Source organism: Grampus griseus (assembly GCF_964374135.1).
Source record: "Grampus griseus genome assembly, chromosome: 2".
Taxonomy (NCBI): domain Eukaryota; kingdom Metazoa; phylum Chordata; class Mammalia; order Artiodactyla; family Delphinidae; genus Grampus; species Grampus griseus.
Window position 1 is genome coordinate 109,444,284 of NC_139018.1, and position 18,973 is coordinate 109,463,256.

The following is an 18,973-nucleotide window of genomic DNA, read 5'->3' on the forward strand; positions in this document are numbered from 1 at the left end:
TGTAGACAGTGTACTCAGAAAATCAATCTGAGTTTGTAGGAATTATCTCTACTTCTAGGGTAATTTTATATTGTGACTGATAATTGGCTACACCCGAAGCCATAGCAGCAGGAACATATTTCTGTCTCAACACGTGAGGGTTCCTTGAGTGAGCATTTTTTCAAGATCTCAGGTTAAAATGTAGCCTCCACGGATGGGAAGGCCCTTGTATGCGAGCCCTACAGAAGCCAGCTTCACTCCACATGTGTATCCCCTCTTGCGTACTCCCTTTCCACCGCCTCTGCCCTGGGTCCTGCTCACGTCATCTCCGCCTGATCAGCTGCTTGCTAATTGCCCTGTCTCTTTCTCTCAGCTGCTATGGTTTGGGTACCTTTCCTTCTGTCTCCGTAAAGTCAGGTCTTAGTTCCTTGGTGGGGCTCCATGATCTGGCCACAGATGGCCATTTCCAGCCTGATCCATCCCTGCATTTCTTCATATGCCTACAGTGAATGAACCGCATGTCATCCCAAGAGTACTAAGCAATTTAATGCTTCTCTGCTTTTGATCTTGTTGAGATGCCCTGTTCTTGGGAATTCCCTGGCACTCCAGTGGTTAGGAGCGTGCTTCCGCTCTGTTCTGTTGTCCCCTTGCCCCTCTCCTTTTCCAGGTATGGAAATCATGCTCATTCTTTGAGTAAGATTTCAGCTCAAATGCTATCTTCTAAGTGAAGGCAGAATTCTCCCTTCTTCTGTGTGTGTGTGTAGCACTTTTACTATACATTTATTCTGTTTTGTTATATTTTATTAAGTCGTATATTTCTCCTACTAGTTTGTAAATTTATTGAGGACAAGAGCTAGGTCTTTTTTGTATCTTTATTCCCCATAGAACCTAACAGTGCATGGCATTTTGTAGGATTTGTGGAATGAATGATTGCTTTCTATGACATTTTGCTTTGGATTTTATTAAATATAATTTGTTAGGATAATGCCAAATGCAAGTTGTGACTTACACAATGGTGACAAACTGGCAAACATTTATTGAGCACTTACTATGGGCTAGACATTGTTCTAAGGGCTTTATGTATATATGAGCTTGTTTAATACTTATAATAGCCCTATGAATATCATAATAGCCTTATAATTATTATCATCCACATTTTACAAGTGGAGTAACTTGTTCAATGTCCACTAGATAGAAAGAGTTGGGATGCAAATTTAGACAGTTTGCCACTAGAGCCTGCACTCCTAACTGCTTCTCTGTTCTGTCAGTTCAGTAGAATTAGTAATTTGACCATTGAATTAGTAATTTTTGACCACTAAATTAGTAATTTATTTAATGGTTATTCATAGAATTTGAGTTGTTAGTTGTTTGGCAGCTCCCACAATGTTTTGCATTCATGTCTTACTTGATATCTGGAACAAACTGAAGGGTGCCCTTATAGGAAGATATTGTCATGTGTGAGATTTACTTTCCTGCTGAAGTTTAACACTTGAAAGAATAGTTAGAAACATTGTCACTAAATGGGCTGGTATTCTTGTTTTTAGGATGGGGGTTCCTTGGATCAAGTCCTGAAGAAAGCTGGAAGAATTCCTGAACAAATTTTAGGAAAAGTTAGCATTGCTGTGAGTATATTGAGAAGTTTTTCTTCCAGGTTCCCTCACTGATAAGTTGAGTTGGTAGGAAAGGGACAAGGAGGAAGGTAGGAAGTCAACAAAGGGAAGGTTTGTAAGAAATGTTAGGTTTTTCACCAGAATTTTCTCTATCTAGATTCTAGATACAATCTCTCCCCCACCCCCCGCTCTTTCTCGCTAAAACTAGCAAAGTAGATTTCTGTATTTCTGTCTTCAAAAATAGGACAGGGTATCCAAAAGAATTCCCGTTTGTGGCATCAGAAAGCCTCTTTTTTAGATTGCAGATTTGGAAATAAATGAATTCAAGCAAAGTGTTTTTTTTTTTACAGTTGTCTAAACTTGCAATAATCAATTTTGCTTAAAAATCATACTCTATATACCATGTAAAAAGATGGTTTCTTGATAAGACAGGTTAAAAAATCAAAAGAGAGAAGAAAAATAAGGGAAGAAGGCAAATTTGTGATGTTAGATGAAATATTTCCTAGATCATTTTAAAATAGAGAGGTTGAGTATTTTCTAAACACCACTATTTCAGTTTCCATCTTTTTACATTTCCTTTCCCCTAGGTAATAAAAGGCCTGACATACCTGAGGGAGAAGCACAAGATTATGCACAGAGGTAAGAATTTGCTAGTTGTTACGTTTTGGATTTTTGCTGAAGTCTAAAAGTTGTTGCAGCCTCTTCTGTGTTTTGTTTTGGTATAAAAGCCATTTGCTAGTATTTTTGATTTTTACTACCACTCTTTGACTATTTAGTTTGATATCTGGAGCAGCAAGAACCATCCTCTTTTTAGTATGTGGTATACCTCTTACCCGAGGCTGTGACAGACCTAGTCACCCAGTATGCACAGACCAGATGCCCAGCTAGAACTTAGTTACCTAACCCCCAGTGTCCCTGGCTGCCCACTGGACTAGACTGTGCGTAGGCCCAAAGCCATGACTAACTGGTTATGAGTTTGACTCTAAAAGAAACTCTGGGTTCTTTTAATAAAGGTACACATACACTTATCATATAACCATACCACTCTTAGATATTTATTCAAGATAAATGAAAACATATGTCCATACAGACTCGTATACACATGCTTAAAGCAGCTATATTCATAGTAGAAATAACTAAAATGTTCTTCAACAGGCAAAGAGATAAACAAATTACAATATATCCATACAAGAGAGTATTATTCAGCAATAAAAATAACAGGCTATTGACACATGTAGTTTTGATGAATATCAAAAACACTTCTGCTGGATGAAAGAAGCCTGACCCAAAACAGTACAAACAGTTTCTATGTATATAAAATTATAGAGAAAACAACACAGACCTATAGGGACAGAAAGTAGATCAGTGGTTACCTGAGGGTTTAGGGAGAGATTAACATCAATGAGGCATGATGGAACTTTCTGGGGTGATGAAATGTTATATCTAGATTGTGGTGGTAGATACGTGGGTATATGTGTTTATCAAAAGTCAAACTTTCCGCTAAAGTGGTTGCATTTTACAGTATATAAGTTATACCTCAATAAAGTTTATTTTTTTTAAAAAGATGAAGAAGCCGAAGGAAAGACAGATGGAAAAACACAGTGCTCTCGGCCATGTCCCTTTAGCTACAGTGTGCTTATAGTGACAGGTCTAGGGAGGGATGGTGGAGGAAGAGAGTAGTGGACTGGTAAAATTGACTGGCCAGCTTATGAGCCACTATATATTAGGTAATACATTCTAAATTTTAGAATAGGTATTGTTTTTTTAATTAAATTTTTAAACTTGTAAAATATACATAACATAAAATTTATCATTTTAACCATTTAAAAATGTACAGTTCAAGTAAAATTTAAAAAAAAGAAATAAAATATACAGTTCAGTGGCATTAAGTGCATTCACATTGTTATGCAACCACAACCACCATCAGTATTCTTAAGATGTCAGTTTTGCTTTCTTTGATCTGTAGATTCAAAGCCATCCCACTGAAAATCCCAGTAGGCTTTGTAGAGTTGACAAATTTTGTCTAAAGTTTATAGGGAAATGCAAAGAACCTAGAATAGACCAAACAACTTTAAAAAGGAAAAACGAAGTTGGGGGACTTAGACTACCTGACTTCAAGGTTTATTAGAAAGCTACAGTAATCAATAGAGTGTTGCATTGGTGTGAAGCTAAGCATAATAGATCAAATAGAACATAATGAAGAGTTCAGAAACAGACACATACATAAAGAGTCAATTGAGTTTTGGCAAAAATTCCAAAGTAGTTCAATAGGGGAAGAAGAATCTATTCAACAGATGATGCTGAACAATTGGATATCCATATGCACAAAAATGAATCTCTACCATTACCTCACTCTATATACAAAAATTAACTCTCAGTGGATCAACTTCTAAAACTTCTAAAAGAAAACATAGGAGACTATCTTAGTGGCTGTGTTTTAGCAAAGAGTTTTAAAATGGGACATAAAAAGCACAAACTATAGGACTTCCCTGGTGGCGCAGCGGTTAAGAATCCGCCGGCCAGTGCAGGGGACACGGGTTCGAGCCCTGGTCCTGGAAGGTCTCACATGCTGGGGAGCAACTAAGCCCGTGCGCCACAACTACTGAGCCTGCGCTCTGGAGCCGGTGCTCCGCAACAAGAGAAGCCACCGCAATGAAGAGCAGCCCCCACTCGCTGCAACTAGAGAAAGCCCGCCTGCAGCAACAAAGACCCAATGCAGCCAAAAATAAATAAAAATAAAATAAATTAATTTTAAAAAAAAACCAATGAAGTTTTAAAAAAAAAGCACAAACTATAAAGGAAAAACCAATAAACTGAGCTTCATCTAAATTAATAACATTTGCTTTTCCAAAGACACTGTGACAAAAGTGAAAAGGCAAGCCATGGACTAAGAGAAAATATAGGCAAAACATATATCCATCAAAGGACTTTATCTAGAATATATAAAGACCTCTGACAACCTAATAATAAAAAGATAAACAATGCAATTTTTAAAAAATGGGTAAAAATATATATGCTGTCTACAAGAGACCCACTTCAGACCAAGGGACACATACAGACAGAAAGGGAGGGGATGGAAAAAGATATTCCATGCAAATGGAAATCAAAAGAAACCTGGAGAACAGTATGGAGGTTCCTTAAAAAACTAAAAATAGAATTACCATATGACCCAGCAATCCCACTACTGGGCATACACCCTGAGAAAACCATAATTCAAAAAGATACATGCACCCCAATGTTCACTGCAGCACTATTTACAATAGCCAGGTGATGGAAGCAACCTCAATGTCCATCGACAGAGGAATGGATAAAGAAGATGTGGTACATATATATAATGGAATATTACTCAGCCATAAAAAGGAACAAAATTGGGTCATTTGTAGAGATGTGGATGGATCTAGAGACTGTCATACAGAGTGAAGTAAGTCAGAAAGAGAAAAACAAATATCGTATATTAACGCATATATGTGGAACCTAGAAAAATGGTACAGATGAACTAGTTTGCAGGGCAGAAATAGAGACACAGATGTAGAGACACAGAAATAGAGACACCAAGGGGGGAAAGTGGCGGGGGTTGTGGTGGTGTGATGAATTGGGAGATTGGGATTGACATGTATACACTAATAAAATAGATAACAAATAAAAGCCTGCTGTATAAAAAATAAATAAAATTCAAAAAAAAAAAGACAAGAAATAACAAATGTTGGAGAGGATGTTGAGAAAAGGGAACCCTTGTGAAGTGTTGGTGGGAATGGAAATTGGTGTAGTCACTATGGAAAAGAGTATAGCATTTCCTCAGAAAATTAAGAGTGGAACTACCATATGGCCCAGCAATCCCACTTCTGGTATTGGGGTATATCCCACTTCTGAAGAAAAGGAAGACACTAATTTGAAAAGATATATGCACCCCTATGCTCACGGCAGTACTATTTACAATAGCCAAGATAGGGAAACAGCCCATTGTCCAATGACAGATGACTGGATAAAGAAACTGTGATACAGATACACAATGGAATATTATTCAACCAAATAAAAAATGAAATCTTGCCATGTGATAACATGAAAGGACCTTGAGGGCATTATGCTAAGTGAAATAACTCAGACAGAGAAAGACAAATACTGCATGATCTCCCTTACATGTGGAATCTTTTTCTTTTTTGCATTACACGGGCCTCTCACCTGTTGCGGCCTCTCCCGTTGCGGAGCACAGGCTCCGGACGCGCAGGCCCAGCGGCCATGGCTCATGGGCCCAGCCACTCCGCGGCATGTGGGATCTTCCCGGACCGGGGCACGAACCTGTGTCCCCTGTGTCGGCAGGCGGACTCTCAACCACTGCGCCACTAGGGAAGCCCCATGTGGAATCTTTTAAAAAAGAAAAATCCCAGCTCATAGAACAGACTGGCGGATGCCAGAGGCAGGAGGTGTTTGGGGTGAAATGCCTGAAGGTGAAAAGGTACAAACTTTCAGCTATAAATAAGTCATGAGATATCAGAAACAACATGCTGACCATAGATAATAATACTATATCGAATACGTTAAAGTTGGTAAGAGAGTCGACCTTAAAAATTCTCATGAAAGAAAAAAAAATTTACTTATATGTGGTGACAGATCTCATTTAGGCTTATTGTGGTGATTATTTCACAATATATACAAATAACGAATCCTTATGTTGCACAGCTCAAACTATCATAATGTTATATGTCAACAATAGCTGAAGAAAAAATAAACTATGATATCCTTGGAACAATAAAGTATCAGAACTAGTTGTGACTTCTGAAAAAAAACGGGTAAAAGATTTGAACAGACACTTTACTAAAAAAGATATGCGAATGGCAAATAAGCACATGAGAAGATATTCAATGTCGTTAGGGAAATGTAAGTTAAAGCCACAATCAGTTACTGCTACACACCCACTAGAATGTCTGTAGAGAGTAACTCTGTTATTGAGGACATGGAACCACAGGAACTCTCAGTCACTGCTGATAGGAATGTGAAATGGTGCAGTTGTGCCGGAAAACAGCTTATCAGTTTCATAAAATGTTAAGCATGTATCTATGATACATTCAACCATTTCACTCCTAGGATTTTCCCTAAAGAAAAGAAGAAAGCATAGGTCCAATCAGGCCCTTGTACCTGAATGTTCATAGTAGTTTTATTTGTAATCGCCGAAAACTAGACACAACCCAAATGTCCATCAACAGTTGAATGCATAAACAAATTGTGGTATATCCATACAATAGCTGCTTAGCAATAAAAAGAATAAACCATTGATAACTTGCAGCAGTATGGATGGATCTTAAAAGAGTGATGCTGCATGAAAGAGACAAAGCTGTGTCAAATACTGTGTGAATCTATTTACATAATTCTAGAAATTGCAGACTAATCTGTAATGACAAAATACAAATCAGTGGTTGCCTGGAGAATGAAGGAAGGGGAGGAAGGGAAGAATTGCAAAGGAGCATGAGGAAACTTTGCGGGGTGATAGATATGTTTATAATCTTGATTGTGGGCATGGTCATATATGTACTCATCAAGTGATACACTTTAAGTATATGGAGTTTATTGTATGAAAATTATACACCAATAAAGCTGTAAAACAAGAAGCAAAAAAAAAAAAAAAGAGAAGTCAAGTTGTTGAAAATCAGTGATAAAGAGAGATTCTTAAACACAGCCAGGGTAAGGGACAGTCACTTTGGAAAACAGTTTGGTAGTTTCTTCTAAAATTAAACCGTACAACCCACCAACTCCATTTCTCAGTATTGACCTAAGAAAAATGAAAACATTTGTCCGCACGAAGACTTGTGCACAAATGTCATAAGCATCTTTATTCATGATAGCCCCAAACTAGAAACAACCAAAATATTTCACCAGCTGAGCAAGTAAACAAATTTTAATATATTCAAACAGCAGAATACGGCTCAACAATAAAAATGAACAAAGTGTTGATACACACAACTTGGACAAATCTCAAAAACATTATGCTGAGTGAAAGAAGCCTTATGGAAAATAGTCCACACTGCATGATTCTACTAGAACTGTCAGATTTAATCCACAGTAACGCAGTAATAAAGTAGATCAGTGGTTGCCTGGGGATCTGAGGGGCTGGAGTGAGGGTAAACTTCAAAGCGGCATGACAGAACACGGAGTAATCAAAATATTAAATTTTGATTTGGTGGTGGGTTCACAGGTGTATACGTTTTTTCAAAATGCATCAAACTATACACTTAAAATGCAAAACTGTAGAAAGCCTTCTGCTTTCTAACTGCACTGGCTACATTTTGTCTTCTTTCCACTGACAATTAAGAAAGTGTCAGTAGGAGGTATGGTATGGCTTGAGGCGGGGAGCAGTTTTCCAGCAGTTTATGGACCTTAATCTGTGTTTTTTTAAAGACCTCTGTGTTTTATGTTAGAATATTTTAGTATGTCAATTTCTAGGAAATAGGAGTAGCTGAGAGGAGAGGAGGAATCAACATTTCTTGAGCGTGGGGCTGTGTTCTGGGGCTGCGAATAATATGTGTAATCTCACTTAGAGGGACCCATGAGGTCAGTGTTGTAGAAGGATCTGGTGGAGTAAAGGTGTTCCATTCCATTCCATCTATAAAATGGAATCCTCTTGCCTGCTCCTAGGTTGCTGTGAGGATTAATGAAATTACATATGGAAAGCATCTGGCAAGGTGTTTTGCATATAGAAGGGCCTAACAAATGCTAATTGCCCTTCTTATTCCTTTATATAAATTGTGAGGAAACTGAGATCCAGTGAGATTGAATTCCTTTTTTGAGCTGCACCTTTGCTCCTATTATTGCCTTTCCTGGCAATGCTGATTTTCTAATCCCCACCCCACGCCCTCACACTCATAACTTTGTTAGACTAAGTCTGCTCATCCTTTTTTTTTTTAATATATCAATATATCATGTCTATGTTTTTTTAATTGAAGTATAGTTGATTTACAATGTTAATTTCTGCTACACAGCAAAGTGATTCAGTTATACGTATATATGCATTCTTTTTTTTCATATTCTTTTCCATTATGGTTTATCACAGGATATTGAATGTAGTTCCCTGTGCTATACAGTAGGACTTTGTTGTTTATCCATTCTATATGCTAATCCTTTTTTAAGTATTATGGCACGGAGGCTTGGGAGTCAGCCAGTTAAAGTTGAAATCCTAACTCCCTTACAGATAGGGTGTATAAACTCTCTGAGTTATTTATTCATCTGTAAAATGAGGATAATTCATGCCAAAGAGCGATAATTGCAAATTATATACTTATATAGTCGTGAAAATTAGTCAAAGTCGTTAATGAATGATAGCTAATTGTAATAATGTTACTGTTTAGCTCAAACATCTCTTCTTACAAGAAGCTTTCCCATGAACCAGCCCCTTCCCTAAGTGGATTAAGTGTTCTGCCTCTGTATTCCTTTGACACAGTGTCCATCCGTTTCTTGTAAAAAATAATGATCGTTGTTTACTGAGGACCTGGTATGTGCCAAGTGCTGTATTAGGTGCTCTATGCAACTTATCTCACTTATTATTCCAAACAACCTTCTGAAATAGGTGTTTTTCCTGTTTTATAGATGTAGAAACCAAAGCTCAGAGAGTTTATATGTCTCTCTCGCTAGTCTGTGAATTTCTTCAAATCAGGGAACACGTCGAATTCATCTTTGTATCCCTAGTCCCCAACATGATAGCAGACTAGCTCCTCCTGAAAGGTCTGTTAAATGGGTGGGTGTGTGACTGACTTGTGCCAGAACACACAGGAATCAACAGTGAAGCTGGGCTAAGAACCCACGTCTTCTGCTTTTAACCCAGTCATGAATCTAGTCCTGTTTTTTTCTCTACCATGTACCTAGTATGTGCCATGCTCTGCATTGCTGATGGAGGGCTCACTTTATTTTCGTTGCAAAGAGAGGAAGGTTTCAGCTCATTCCTGGAATAACCGGCTTGCTTTCCCCTTCCGCCTGGTGCTGCTGCTCCCACTCTCCCAGGAATTTCTTTTCTGGCTCCACCAGTTATTGCTGTTTGGCATGCAGAGCTGCTTTGTGAGCCAGACGGGTCTCTGGACAGATGTCTTGGTGGCGGGTTCACTCCCTGCCCAGCCGAGAAGGGGGAGTCGCTAGAAGGACTTCTGCTCCAGTGAGCAGTGTGTGTGCAGGCAGCCTTGGCCTGGCCGCTCAGCTTTTCAGCCTCCTGCTGTTTGTGGGTCTTCTCCAGAAAGAATCCTGAAAGAATTCACTGGAAGGCCTGGCCTGGAAATGGTACTCTTACACAACTCGATTCCTTAGCCAGAAGCACAATGAGTGAACGATTCCTGGAAGCTGAGTTAGGGTGAGAATGAGAGAGAGAGACTCTCTGCCTCTGTCTTTAGGCTTTCTCACTGCCAGTAAGTTCCTCCTCTGCTCTAAATATATTCTTTCCTGATGAAATTTAAACTCCGTTTCTTCTCATTCTGTCCTTGAGGAAAAAAGGGGAAGAATAAAGAGGCTTTTTCTCTGCCTCATGTTTTTTAAAATTCTTTACTTGTTGATACTGACTTGGTGGGGATAGCTCAGTGATTATTTCAGTTAGTTTTTGCTGTGTAATAAACCACACCAACACTTAGTAGTTTTAAAACAACAACAGCTTATTACCTTGTACAGTTCTGTGGGATGGCAGGGCCTTCTTCCCCATGTTTTCAGTCATCCTCTGGGAGGCTAAACCCTTGGCTTCTTCCCATGACGGTTTCAGTAGCAAGTATTGGTAACCCCAATACTCAAGCACCATTTAAGCATGTGCTTGTGTCAGGTTTTTTTGTAATGTCTTATTGGCTAAAGCAAGTCACGTGGCCAAGCCAAGATTCAGAAAGTAGAGGGATGCACTTTATCTCTTGTTGGGAGGAGCTACAAAATATTGTGGCCAGTTTTTTCACTCTGTCACAGTGATAGAAGTTCAGGGGTCTAATGCTGACTGTGCTACTTACTGTGTAACCTTGGGCAAGTAATTTAACTTCTCCAAACCTCAGAAAAGTGGAGAAAATAGAGCCTACTTAAAGGTTGTGAGGATTGAGATAATGCCTGCAAAGCACTTAGAATAGTGCTTGACACATGGTAGACACTTAATGTACGTTAGCTGCTGCTTAGCAGATGAATCAGTAGGTTTTTATGATTGCCAACAACAGAAACCAGCCTAACTTGGTTTAGGCTTCTCAAAACATATTCACTGGAAGGAGCCTGGAAAAGTATAGAGAAGCCTTTGAAAAGCTGAACCCCCAGACTGTGTTGGGATAGGGACCAGGGAGGGCTGCTCTGGTTTGGGTGGCTGGGTCACTCAGGCAGAAAAGCAGCTGCCCGAGTCCACGGCTCCCGCAGGGGTGCTGCTGCTGGGCCAGCGGGCCCTTCTTCGCCTCACTGGGGGGGGCTGCAGGCTGAGTCACCTCCCACAGGGGGCCACTGTGACTGCCCCTAAGCGTACACTCCCACGACAGTCATGCAAGTATCAAGCGACCATCCCTTCCTACTGAGTGTGGGTACGGGTTGGCACATCCGTGGGCAAAGGTGACAGGATTTTAAATTATTAGGTTGAAAGTGCTGTCTAGGTGTGCCCTGTTCTAAGTAAGACTAATGTACAAAAGTAACTTTTAGCACAAGTTGCCCTAGGGGCACTTGTTTGCTTTTTCAAAACATTCACTAGAGGATTTTTCAAATCCAGTTTCTCACAGACTCTTCAAGAAGGCAAGCAAATTATATCAGTTTGATTCAAACTTTTTTTTTTTAGGGGGTGGGAATATGTCAGTGATACAAAATTAGGCATACCTGCACTTACAGATTACTTTTTAAGTGAGAGGAAGTACAATAATGGTATTTGGGGGGTGAACAACTGTTTTCAGGTACCGTTTAGGTCCTGTTTTTCCAGCTAGGTCGTAGCCTCTTGAAAGTTTTTCAGTTTCCTTTCTCCAACCAGGTGAGCGTGTCCTGGTGCTAGTGAGCTGCACTGCTGTGAGTGTGCCTGTGGCTGCCTTTCCTGTGTTTCTGATGTGTCCATGCTGTACGGGAACCCGGAGATCAGGAGGTTCTCACTCTGGTTCCTGAAGTGCTTGGTCTCTGCCATCGTGGAACAGGACTTCTTGGGCAGGACAAGTAGAGGCAGTATTCCCCGTGTCTGAAGTTGTGGCCAGCTATTCTGGATTTCATCCACGGTGAAGCGGTCCACTGTGATCTGCCTTGGTGTTGTGCGGACATTGTATTCTGCTTCCTCCGGGTGTACGAAGGGCGCAGCCGTCTGTGCGGCTCAGCCTGGTGTGCGTGGCTTATGGGCTGTTGGTCGGGAGGTGGGGATTAGATCTGTGGTCCCTCTGGGAGTGTACGTTTTCTCTGAAATCTCTGGGTGACATTCTGGTGGATAGTCGTGGGTAGGTACACACACATGTTCCTCTGTGTTTACTTGCCCTTCTCGTAGACGTTTCCCCCATCAAAGAAAAGTTAATTCGTATTGTAAAATATTCACTGAATACCTACCAAGTGCAAGGTACTGGGTGAATCACTGCAGAGGGCATAAAGATGGCTCATAAATGACTTGTGTCCTCTGGGGGCTTAGAGTCTAACAGGGGAAAAGAGACATATCTGTAAGTGATTCTAATGCGTGGTGGAGCGCACGCAGCCAGTGTCATTGTTCTGTGCATGAATCGCCATGCTGCCAACTGTCAAATAGAATCTGATGTGATATAATTAGTCAGGATTCTTTGGCTGTGTCAGGCACCTAACTCAAGATTACTTAATCAAAAGAGGGAGTGCATTGGCTTGAGTTACCAGGAGGTCCAAAGGCAGGGATGAATATGGGGTTGAAATGATAGCCTCAGGACTCTGGTCACCTCTTGGCTTTACTCCTCCTTACGTGGGCTTCCTTTTCAGTCAGATTCTCTCCACTGGGGGCAGCACGGACCTCACTAGCCCGATACTTCTAGTCCTTAGTGCTCCGTATCCCAGAGAAAGCTCCTCCCAGCCTCCTCAGCATCTAGGTCAGCGCTTGAATCACTCGTTGGCTCTGCTTGGAGACCCTGCCCGGTCCTGGACCATTTGTTGTGTCCAGGGGACTAGAGTAGTGTGGTGGGCCATCTTGAGTTACGAAACCACCTCTGGGGCAGGATTGATGGGGTCCCTTCATTGGCACCCTAGCAGGAACACTCGCTATTGTGGAGGAGCGTATCCCAAATGAAAAAGAGGAGTTCTATAACTAGACGATGGGAGGAACAGATTCTGAAAGCAAGCAAATTACGGTGAAAAAAGTTGTCCCACTATAGACAATATTAAGCATTGGGTCAGAAAGATAGAAAACTGCTAACACAGGATCAAAACAATAATTAAGCGTTTAAGGCAGGGGTGGCAAAATGGGCAGCGCACAGCCTGCTGGCTATTTTTGTATGGCCTGCAAGCTAAGATTTGTTTTTCAGAATTTTGTGACACATGATAATTATGTGAAATTCAAATTTTGGTGTCCATCAAGACGTTTTATTGGAACACAGCCAGGCTTATTTTAAGTGTTGTCTGTGGCTGCTTTTGTGCTGTAATGGCAGAGTTGAATAGTTGCTTGTGAAAGAGATTGTGTGGCCCTCAAAGCCTTAAAATATTTGCTCTCTGGTCCTTTTACAGAAGAAGCTTCCTGACCACTGAGTTAAGGGGAAGAAGAATCCCCCAACTGAGAAAGCTTTAGAATTTAAGCACAAAAGTCAGCTGTGAGTTGATTAACTTGAGGTGCTTCACGAAAACGGTGTATGACATGGGTAGGAGAGAGGGTATTTCCCCGATCCTGGAGCTCTGAGAGGGCTTAGCTCCAAAGGTTTCTGTGTAGTCTTTCCACTTACTGTGGCAGGAGGTCAGAGGTCTAGTTCAACCAAAGCTGACCTAAGTAGTTAGGCTATGAGTTAAGGTGTATATGGGGGGGCTCAGATGCAGCTGTGCTTCATGCCGTGTAAAGCAGTGCTTTGCATTGCCAGCCCACCATGCTTCTGTCATTATCAAGATCTTGTTTTGGGACTTCCCTCGTACTCCAGTGGGTAAGACGCCATGCTCCCAATGCAGGGGGCCTGGGTTTGATCCCTGGTCAGGGAACTAGATCCCGCATGCATGCTGCAACTAACAGTTTGCATTGCCGCAACTAACAGTCCTCATGCCCCAACTAAGAAGCCTGCATGTTGCAACTAAGAAGTCCACGTGCCACAATTAAGAGTCCACGTGCCGCAACTAAAAAAGATTCCCTCATGCTGCAACTGAAAGATCCCAGGTGCCGCAACTAAGACTCGGTGCAGCCAAAATAAATAAACAAACAAACAAAAAATCTTGTTTTGATTAAGACCCTGAAGAAGCATTACGTGATTTAGATCAATGCAGAGTTCATACAACTTAGCTGGTGAATAATTTCTGCCTTGGAGTTGCTGGCAGATGAAGAGCAGTAAATGCTGAGAACAGTGTTAAATTAAGTCTCAGCTTATTTTTCTCTAACTTCTGTCAGATGAAGCAGTGTGTAATCTCCCTGATCTTTATGCCCAGCACTGAATTAGTGGCCTGGGCTGCAGTGTACCGAGAAAGCTGGCCTGAGGGGACGCCCAGCCAGACTGTGATTGGAGCAAGCTGCGATGGTTCTCTGCAGAGCTAGAGTCGTTTGTACCTTGGGGCCTTCCGGCTCCGAGGACCCTCCAAAAGAGTTCCTAATTGCCCGGGATGAAGAGTTTTGTGAAAACAGGGAGCTCTCAGGTCAGGATGAGATTTAAGCCCTCTGCAGAGACTATGAGAGTGTTTTTGGATCCTAGGCCTGGGGACAGCTGGGAGTCTCCAAGGCACTTCGAGGGACCCCAGCAACAGCCTCCAGAGGAACAGGGTCCTCACAACAGTCAGGATTTCAACCTCTAAAGTCTTCTTCTCCCTTTATTCAGACTTGCCATTGGCGCCGATAGGCAAGATTTGAAGTGGCCCAAGTTTGTTTTTGTTTTGTTGTTTTACAAGCTGTTGGTGGCAGACGCGCATGTAATGAGTTTCTGAGTGGCTGCTTCAGTGACCCTTGCAAGGCACTGTCCTCCCTGCCAGAGCTTTCCTGGCATCCTGCCAGCCAGGCTTCCCTGAGGAGAGTCAGGGTGGCCCCTGAGGCTGCGCACAGGGCTCTGTCCTGAGCACAGTCCCTGCCCGTGTGTGGCAGGGGAGTGTCATCTGAGCCTCAACCCATAGGTTGCCCGTGGTGTCCAGCGGGTGGCCTTGGCTACACGTCTGCTTCCTTTGCCCGCCACTCTCATCCCCCAGCCATGTGGTGACAGCCTCAAGGGGGCAGTGAATTTACAGGAAGAACAGATTTGTTTGGACTCTGTCTAGACTGCCCCACCTTACAGATGGAGAGAAACAGAGAGTGGCTGATTGATAGCTGGAATCCAGTATGTGGTCTCTGGTTAGAAATGTGAGTCATGGGACTTCCCTGGTGGCGCAGTGGTTGAGAGTCCGCCTGCCGATGCAGGGGACACGGGTTCGTGTCCCGGTCCGGGAAGATCCCACATGCCGCGGAGCGGCTGGGCCCGTGAGCCATGGCCACTGAGCCTGCGCTTCCGGAGCCTGTGCTCCGCAACGGGAGAGGCCACAACAGTGAGAGGCCCGCGTACTGCAAAAAAAAAAAAAAATGTGAGTCATGTTCTCTAGAATTACCTCAGTGCTAGACCCACAGCAATGGATTATGCCTCCAGACACGTTTGTTTCTTAGCATCTCAAGTGAGGCAGATGGGACGCTGGAGGAGGGAAAGCGCTTCCTCAGATCCCTTTCGGGAAGCATCGTGGAGGAGGTGGTATTTGGGCTGAGCTCTGAAGCATAGGGAGAAGTTACGCAAGTGACAGTGTCAGTGAAAGGAATTCCAGGTAGAGGGAAACACATGAGTCATGATGACACACAGGCAGGGAAACATAGATATATGTCCTTGCAGGAAATAGCAGGTCGTTCGGGGTGTTTAGAACAAAGGTTTCCTGGTGGTAATTGGTGGGAGTTAAGTGAGAATTAGTTGAAGCGATTGAGGAGGGTCTTCCCCGCCATGCGCAGGGACTGGATTTTAGCCTGGACAGTGGGGAGCTGAGGGGCACTCCTGCACAGGGAAGGGAGGCGGGAGGCAAGCTGTCCTTGGAGGAGGAGGCCTCTGGCTGCTGCAGCTAAGGTGAGGCGAGAGGGGAGAGAGGTCAGTTAGGTGGCTATTGACATGGTTCCGGAAGAAAGAACGTGGGTCTGAGTCAGGGTTAGTCACCGAGTGGAGGGTGAAGAGGACACAGGTTGGGAGAGATTATCCTGCAAAGCCTCTGAGAGCAGAGGCCAGGTGCTGGTATGGACGGATGGGGAAGGCAAGGGAAGGAAGCCACAAGGTTTGCCCCATGGCCCTCCCCAAGGCAGGTGGTGGAAGGGACCCAAGGCCTAAGGCTGTGCCTCTTCGCTCTAGGAGAGACCTGCTACCCTAGGCTGAGAGGTGATCCCGGCAGAGCTGTGTCCTGTTCCTTGTCACATCACAAAGCCTCATTTCTAAGGGAAACTCGGGTCTGGGGGTACTGCCACTCTCCCCAGTTACAGATAACTTCCTGAGGAGGACTGTGGGCCCAGGAGAGCCGGTTTGACTTGGAAGTCTGGTGACCTGGTGACCAAAGAAGGGGCAGATTTTGTTAACCACTGCCCTAGCAAGGCGGAGCCCAGCTCACCATGCCCAACGCTACAGAGTGACAACATAGTCTATTGGAGCGTCTCAGCTTGAGGGTGGGAACCAGCATTAGGCTTAACAGCACCGAGTTAATTAGAAACAAACATGGTGGGATTTGCTTTTTCCATTTGGAAACAACATGTTTCAAAATTTATTGTTGGAGGTGCCTGCCGCCTTGTGAAGTGTGCGCGGTGCTGTCATTGGCTGGTAGTGGCAGGCAGTGAGTCCTCAGAAAGCTGCTACCCGCCACGTGGCCTCAGAGCCACTACTTCCCTTTCCCTTTAGCGTCCTGGCTGCGGACAGAACCTCATGGAAGGTTCCCTCAGGCTCGGCCATTGGCTCCCTGAGTGATCCTGTCGGAGTCCCTCATCACTTCTGATCCTTACCTTCATTCATTTAGTGGTAATCTTGCTTCCTTCTCCATCTCCTGGAACTGTCCTCAGGACCAGATGAAGAGGAAACTCGTGGACCATGTGTGTGTAACAGAGTCAAGTTTGTGGCATTTAAAAGCACATTGAGGGGCTTCCCTGGTGGTGCAGTGGTTGAGAGTCTGCCTGCCGATGCAGGGCACATGGGTTCGTGCCCCGGTCCGGGAAGATCCCACATGCCGCGGGGCGGCTGGGCCCGTGAGCCATGGCCGCTGAGCCTGTGCTCCGCAACGGGAGAGGCCACAACAGTGAGAGGCCCGCGTACCGCAAAAACAAACAAACAAACAAACAAAATTTATGAATGAATTGACATAAGGTCTGGAATTTGCCTTAAAATATTTGTTCCCTCCCACCCCACGAAGGAAAAACTGAGGGTTTTGATTGAAACAAGACTGGCAATGCGTAGATAATTGTTGAAGCTGATGTTGGGTACATGGTTACACTCTCTCTACTTTTGTGAATGTTTGGATTTTTTAAGAGGAAAAAATGTGACTAAAAGAAGGTGGCAAACCTACTGACATGATAAGTGACATACATGGTAAGAGCTCCAGGGAGAAGGGAGCCTTGTGGGTGCAGAGGGGTCAGGCGAGGCTTCCCGGAGGAGGTGGAAGCCTTTGGGTGAGGATTCTTTGTTACAAGTAACAGAAACCAACTTGAGTCAGTGTAAACAAAACAGAGGACTTCCTTATAAGGATCTGGGGGCCCGTGGGCAGCCCAAGGGCCAGATGTTGCCAGTGCTCAGGAAGGGACGGGGCAGGGATGGAAGACCACTGGGATCCCAGGCCACCTGTCTCTGTGTTGGGCCGCCTTGTCTTCCATGCTCTGAAGCTTGGCTTTCTCTGCTTTGTCCAGGGGCAGGAGGAAGGGCTCCCACCCCCACCGCAGCTCCCAGCAAGCATCACGTCCATCCCAGACACAGCCCAGGCCCAAGTCCCTGAGTATTCTAGCAAAACGTACCTGGAGCAAATAGTTGGTGGAGCTCCCTCCTGTAGGTGAAGGGAGGTAATTAAGGGGTTACTTTTGAGGTAACCCTTTCTCCCCCCTCCCCTCCAACAAACAAAAAAGACTAGAAGGATGGTAGAATAAATATGAATACAGAAGGCATCTGGATTAGAGACTAGCAAGAGGGAATGATTCAGAGACTATTGGGGAACAGCATGGATCCTCTTGGCACTGACGGGGTGGGGTGGGGGCTTGGGGAGGGCCCACATAGGTAGGAACCCCACCCAGCAGGACCTGATTCTCTCTGTTGCTTGTGTTTTTTCTCAAACAAATGTTAGCTCTTATTTTTCCCCCAAGCTTCAGAGACATTGAACTCTACATGCTGTGTATCTCATATGTAGTTCCTCTTATTTACTGAGCCCGTAGTACCTACCATCAAGTAGGAATTACTGTTCCCACCTGACAGCCAAGGAAACAGGCTTCAGGAGGCTCTGTAATTTGGCCTCCTGCAGGGTCACACAGCTCGTGCTGGTAGAGCTAGGTTTCAAATCCAGATCTGCCTAACCGCAGAGTTGGTGCTACCATTTCCACACCACACTGTGTACCTACTTAATGTAATTTTTGATGCCAGTTGATGGTAAGAATCAGTGGATGTTAGGGTTCTTGGTTGTTGGTGAACACGAATTAGCTCAAACAATAAAAGGGTTTTTTTGTTTTTGTTTTTTGGCTTAGCTCACCAAACCTCAGGAAGAATAAGAATGCAGCCTGGCCTTAGGGAAAGCTGGGTCCAAGCACTCAAATGCCATTAGCTGCTATACTTCAATTATGGTGTGCAGTCAGTTCTCTATACCTGCATCCTTGGATTCAACCAACCTGCAGATCGAAAATATTTGGGAAAAAATAATTCCAGAAAGTTCCAAAAGGCAAAACTTCATTTACATAGCATTTACTTTGTATTTATAACTATTTACATTGTATTGGGTATTGTAAGTAATCTAGAGATGATTTGAAGCATTCAAGAGGACGTGCATAGGTTATGTGCAAATACTGCATCATTTTATATAAGGAATTTGAGCATCTGCAGATTTCGGCATCCCCGGGGCTGGGCAGGGATGGGGGGTGGGGGGGAATGTCCTGAAACCTGCTAATTCTCTCTCATTTGTTTCTCTCTGATGTTGGCTTTATTCTCTCAGGCCAGCCGTCTCTACCACATGGGAACCACTGCCTCTGGCTTTAGTCTCATTATCAGGGAGGCAAGATCTTTTCCCAGCTTCTGTTAGAAAATCCTAAGGAAGGGCTCTAATTGGACTAATACTGGTCACATACCCAGACC

The 18,973-nt window shown here is 43.5% G+C and overlaps 1 protein-coding gene across 2 annotated transcripts in view; it reads left to right on the top strand.

Annotated features, from left to right (window-relative positions):
• MAP2K1 (mitogen-activated protein kinase kinase 1) overlaps window positions 1-18,973 on the top strand; it is a 78,354-nt gene that overhangs the window by 42,341 nt on the left and 17,040 nt on the right. For both annotated transcript variants that reach the window (XM_082681307.1, XM_082681308.1), the window contains exons 4-5: window positions 1,524-1,601; window positions 2,177-2,228. In XM_082681307.1, the coding sequence (XP_082537433.1) occupies window positions 1,524-1,601; window positions 2,177-2,228 (130 nt within the window). The remainder of the gene's footprint in view (window positions 1-1,523; window positions 1,602-2,176; window positions 2,229-18,973) is intronic.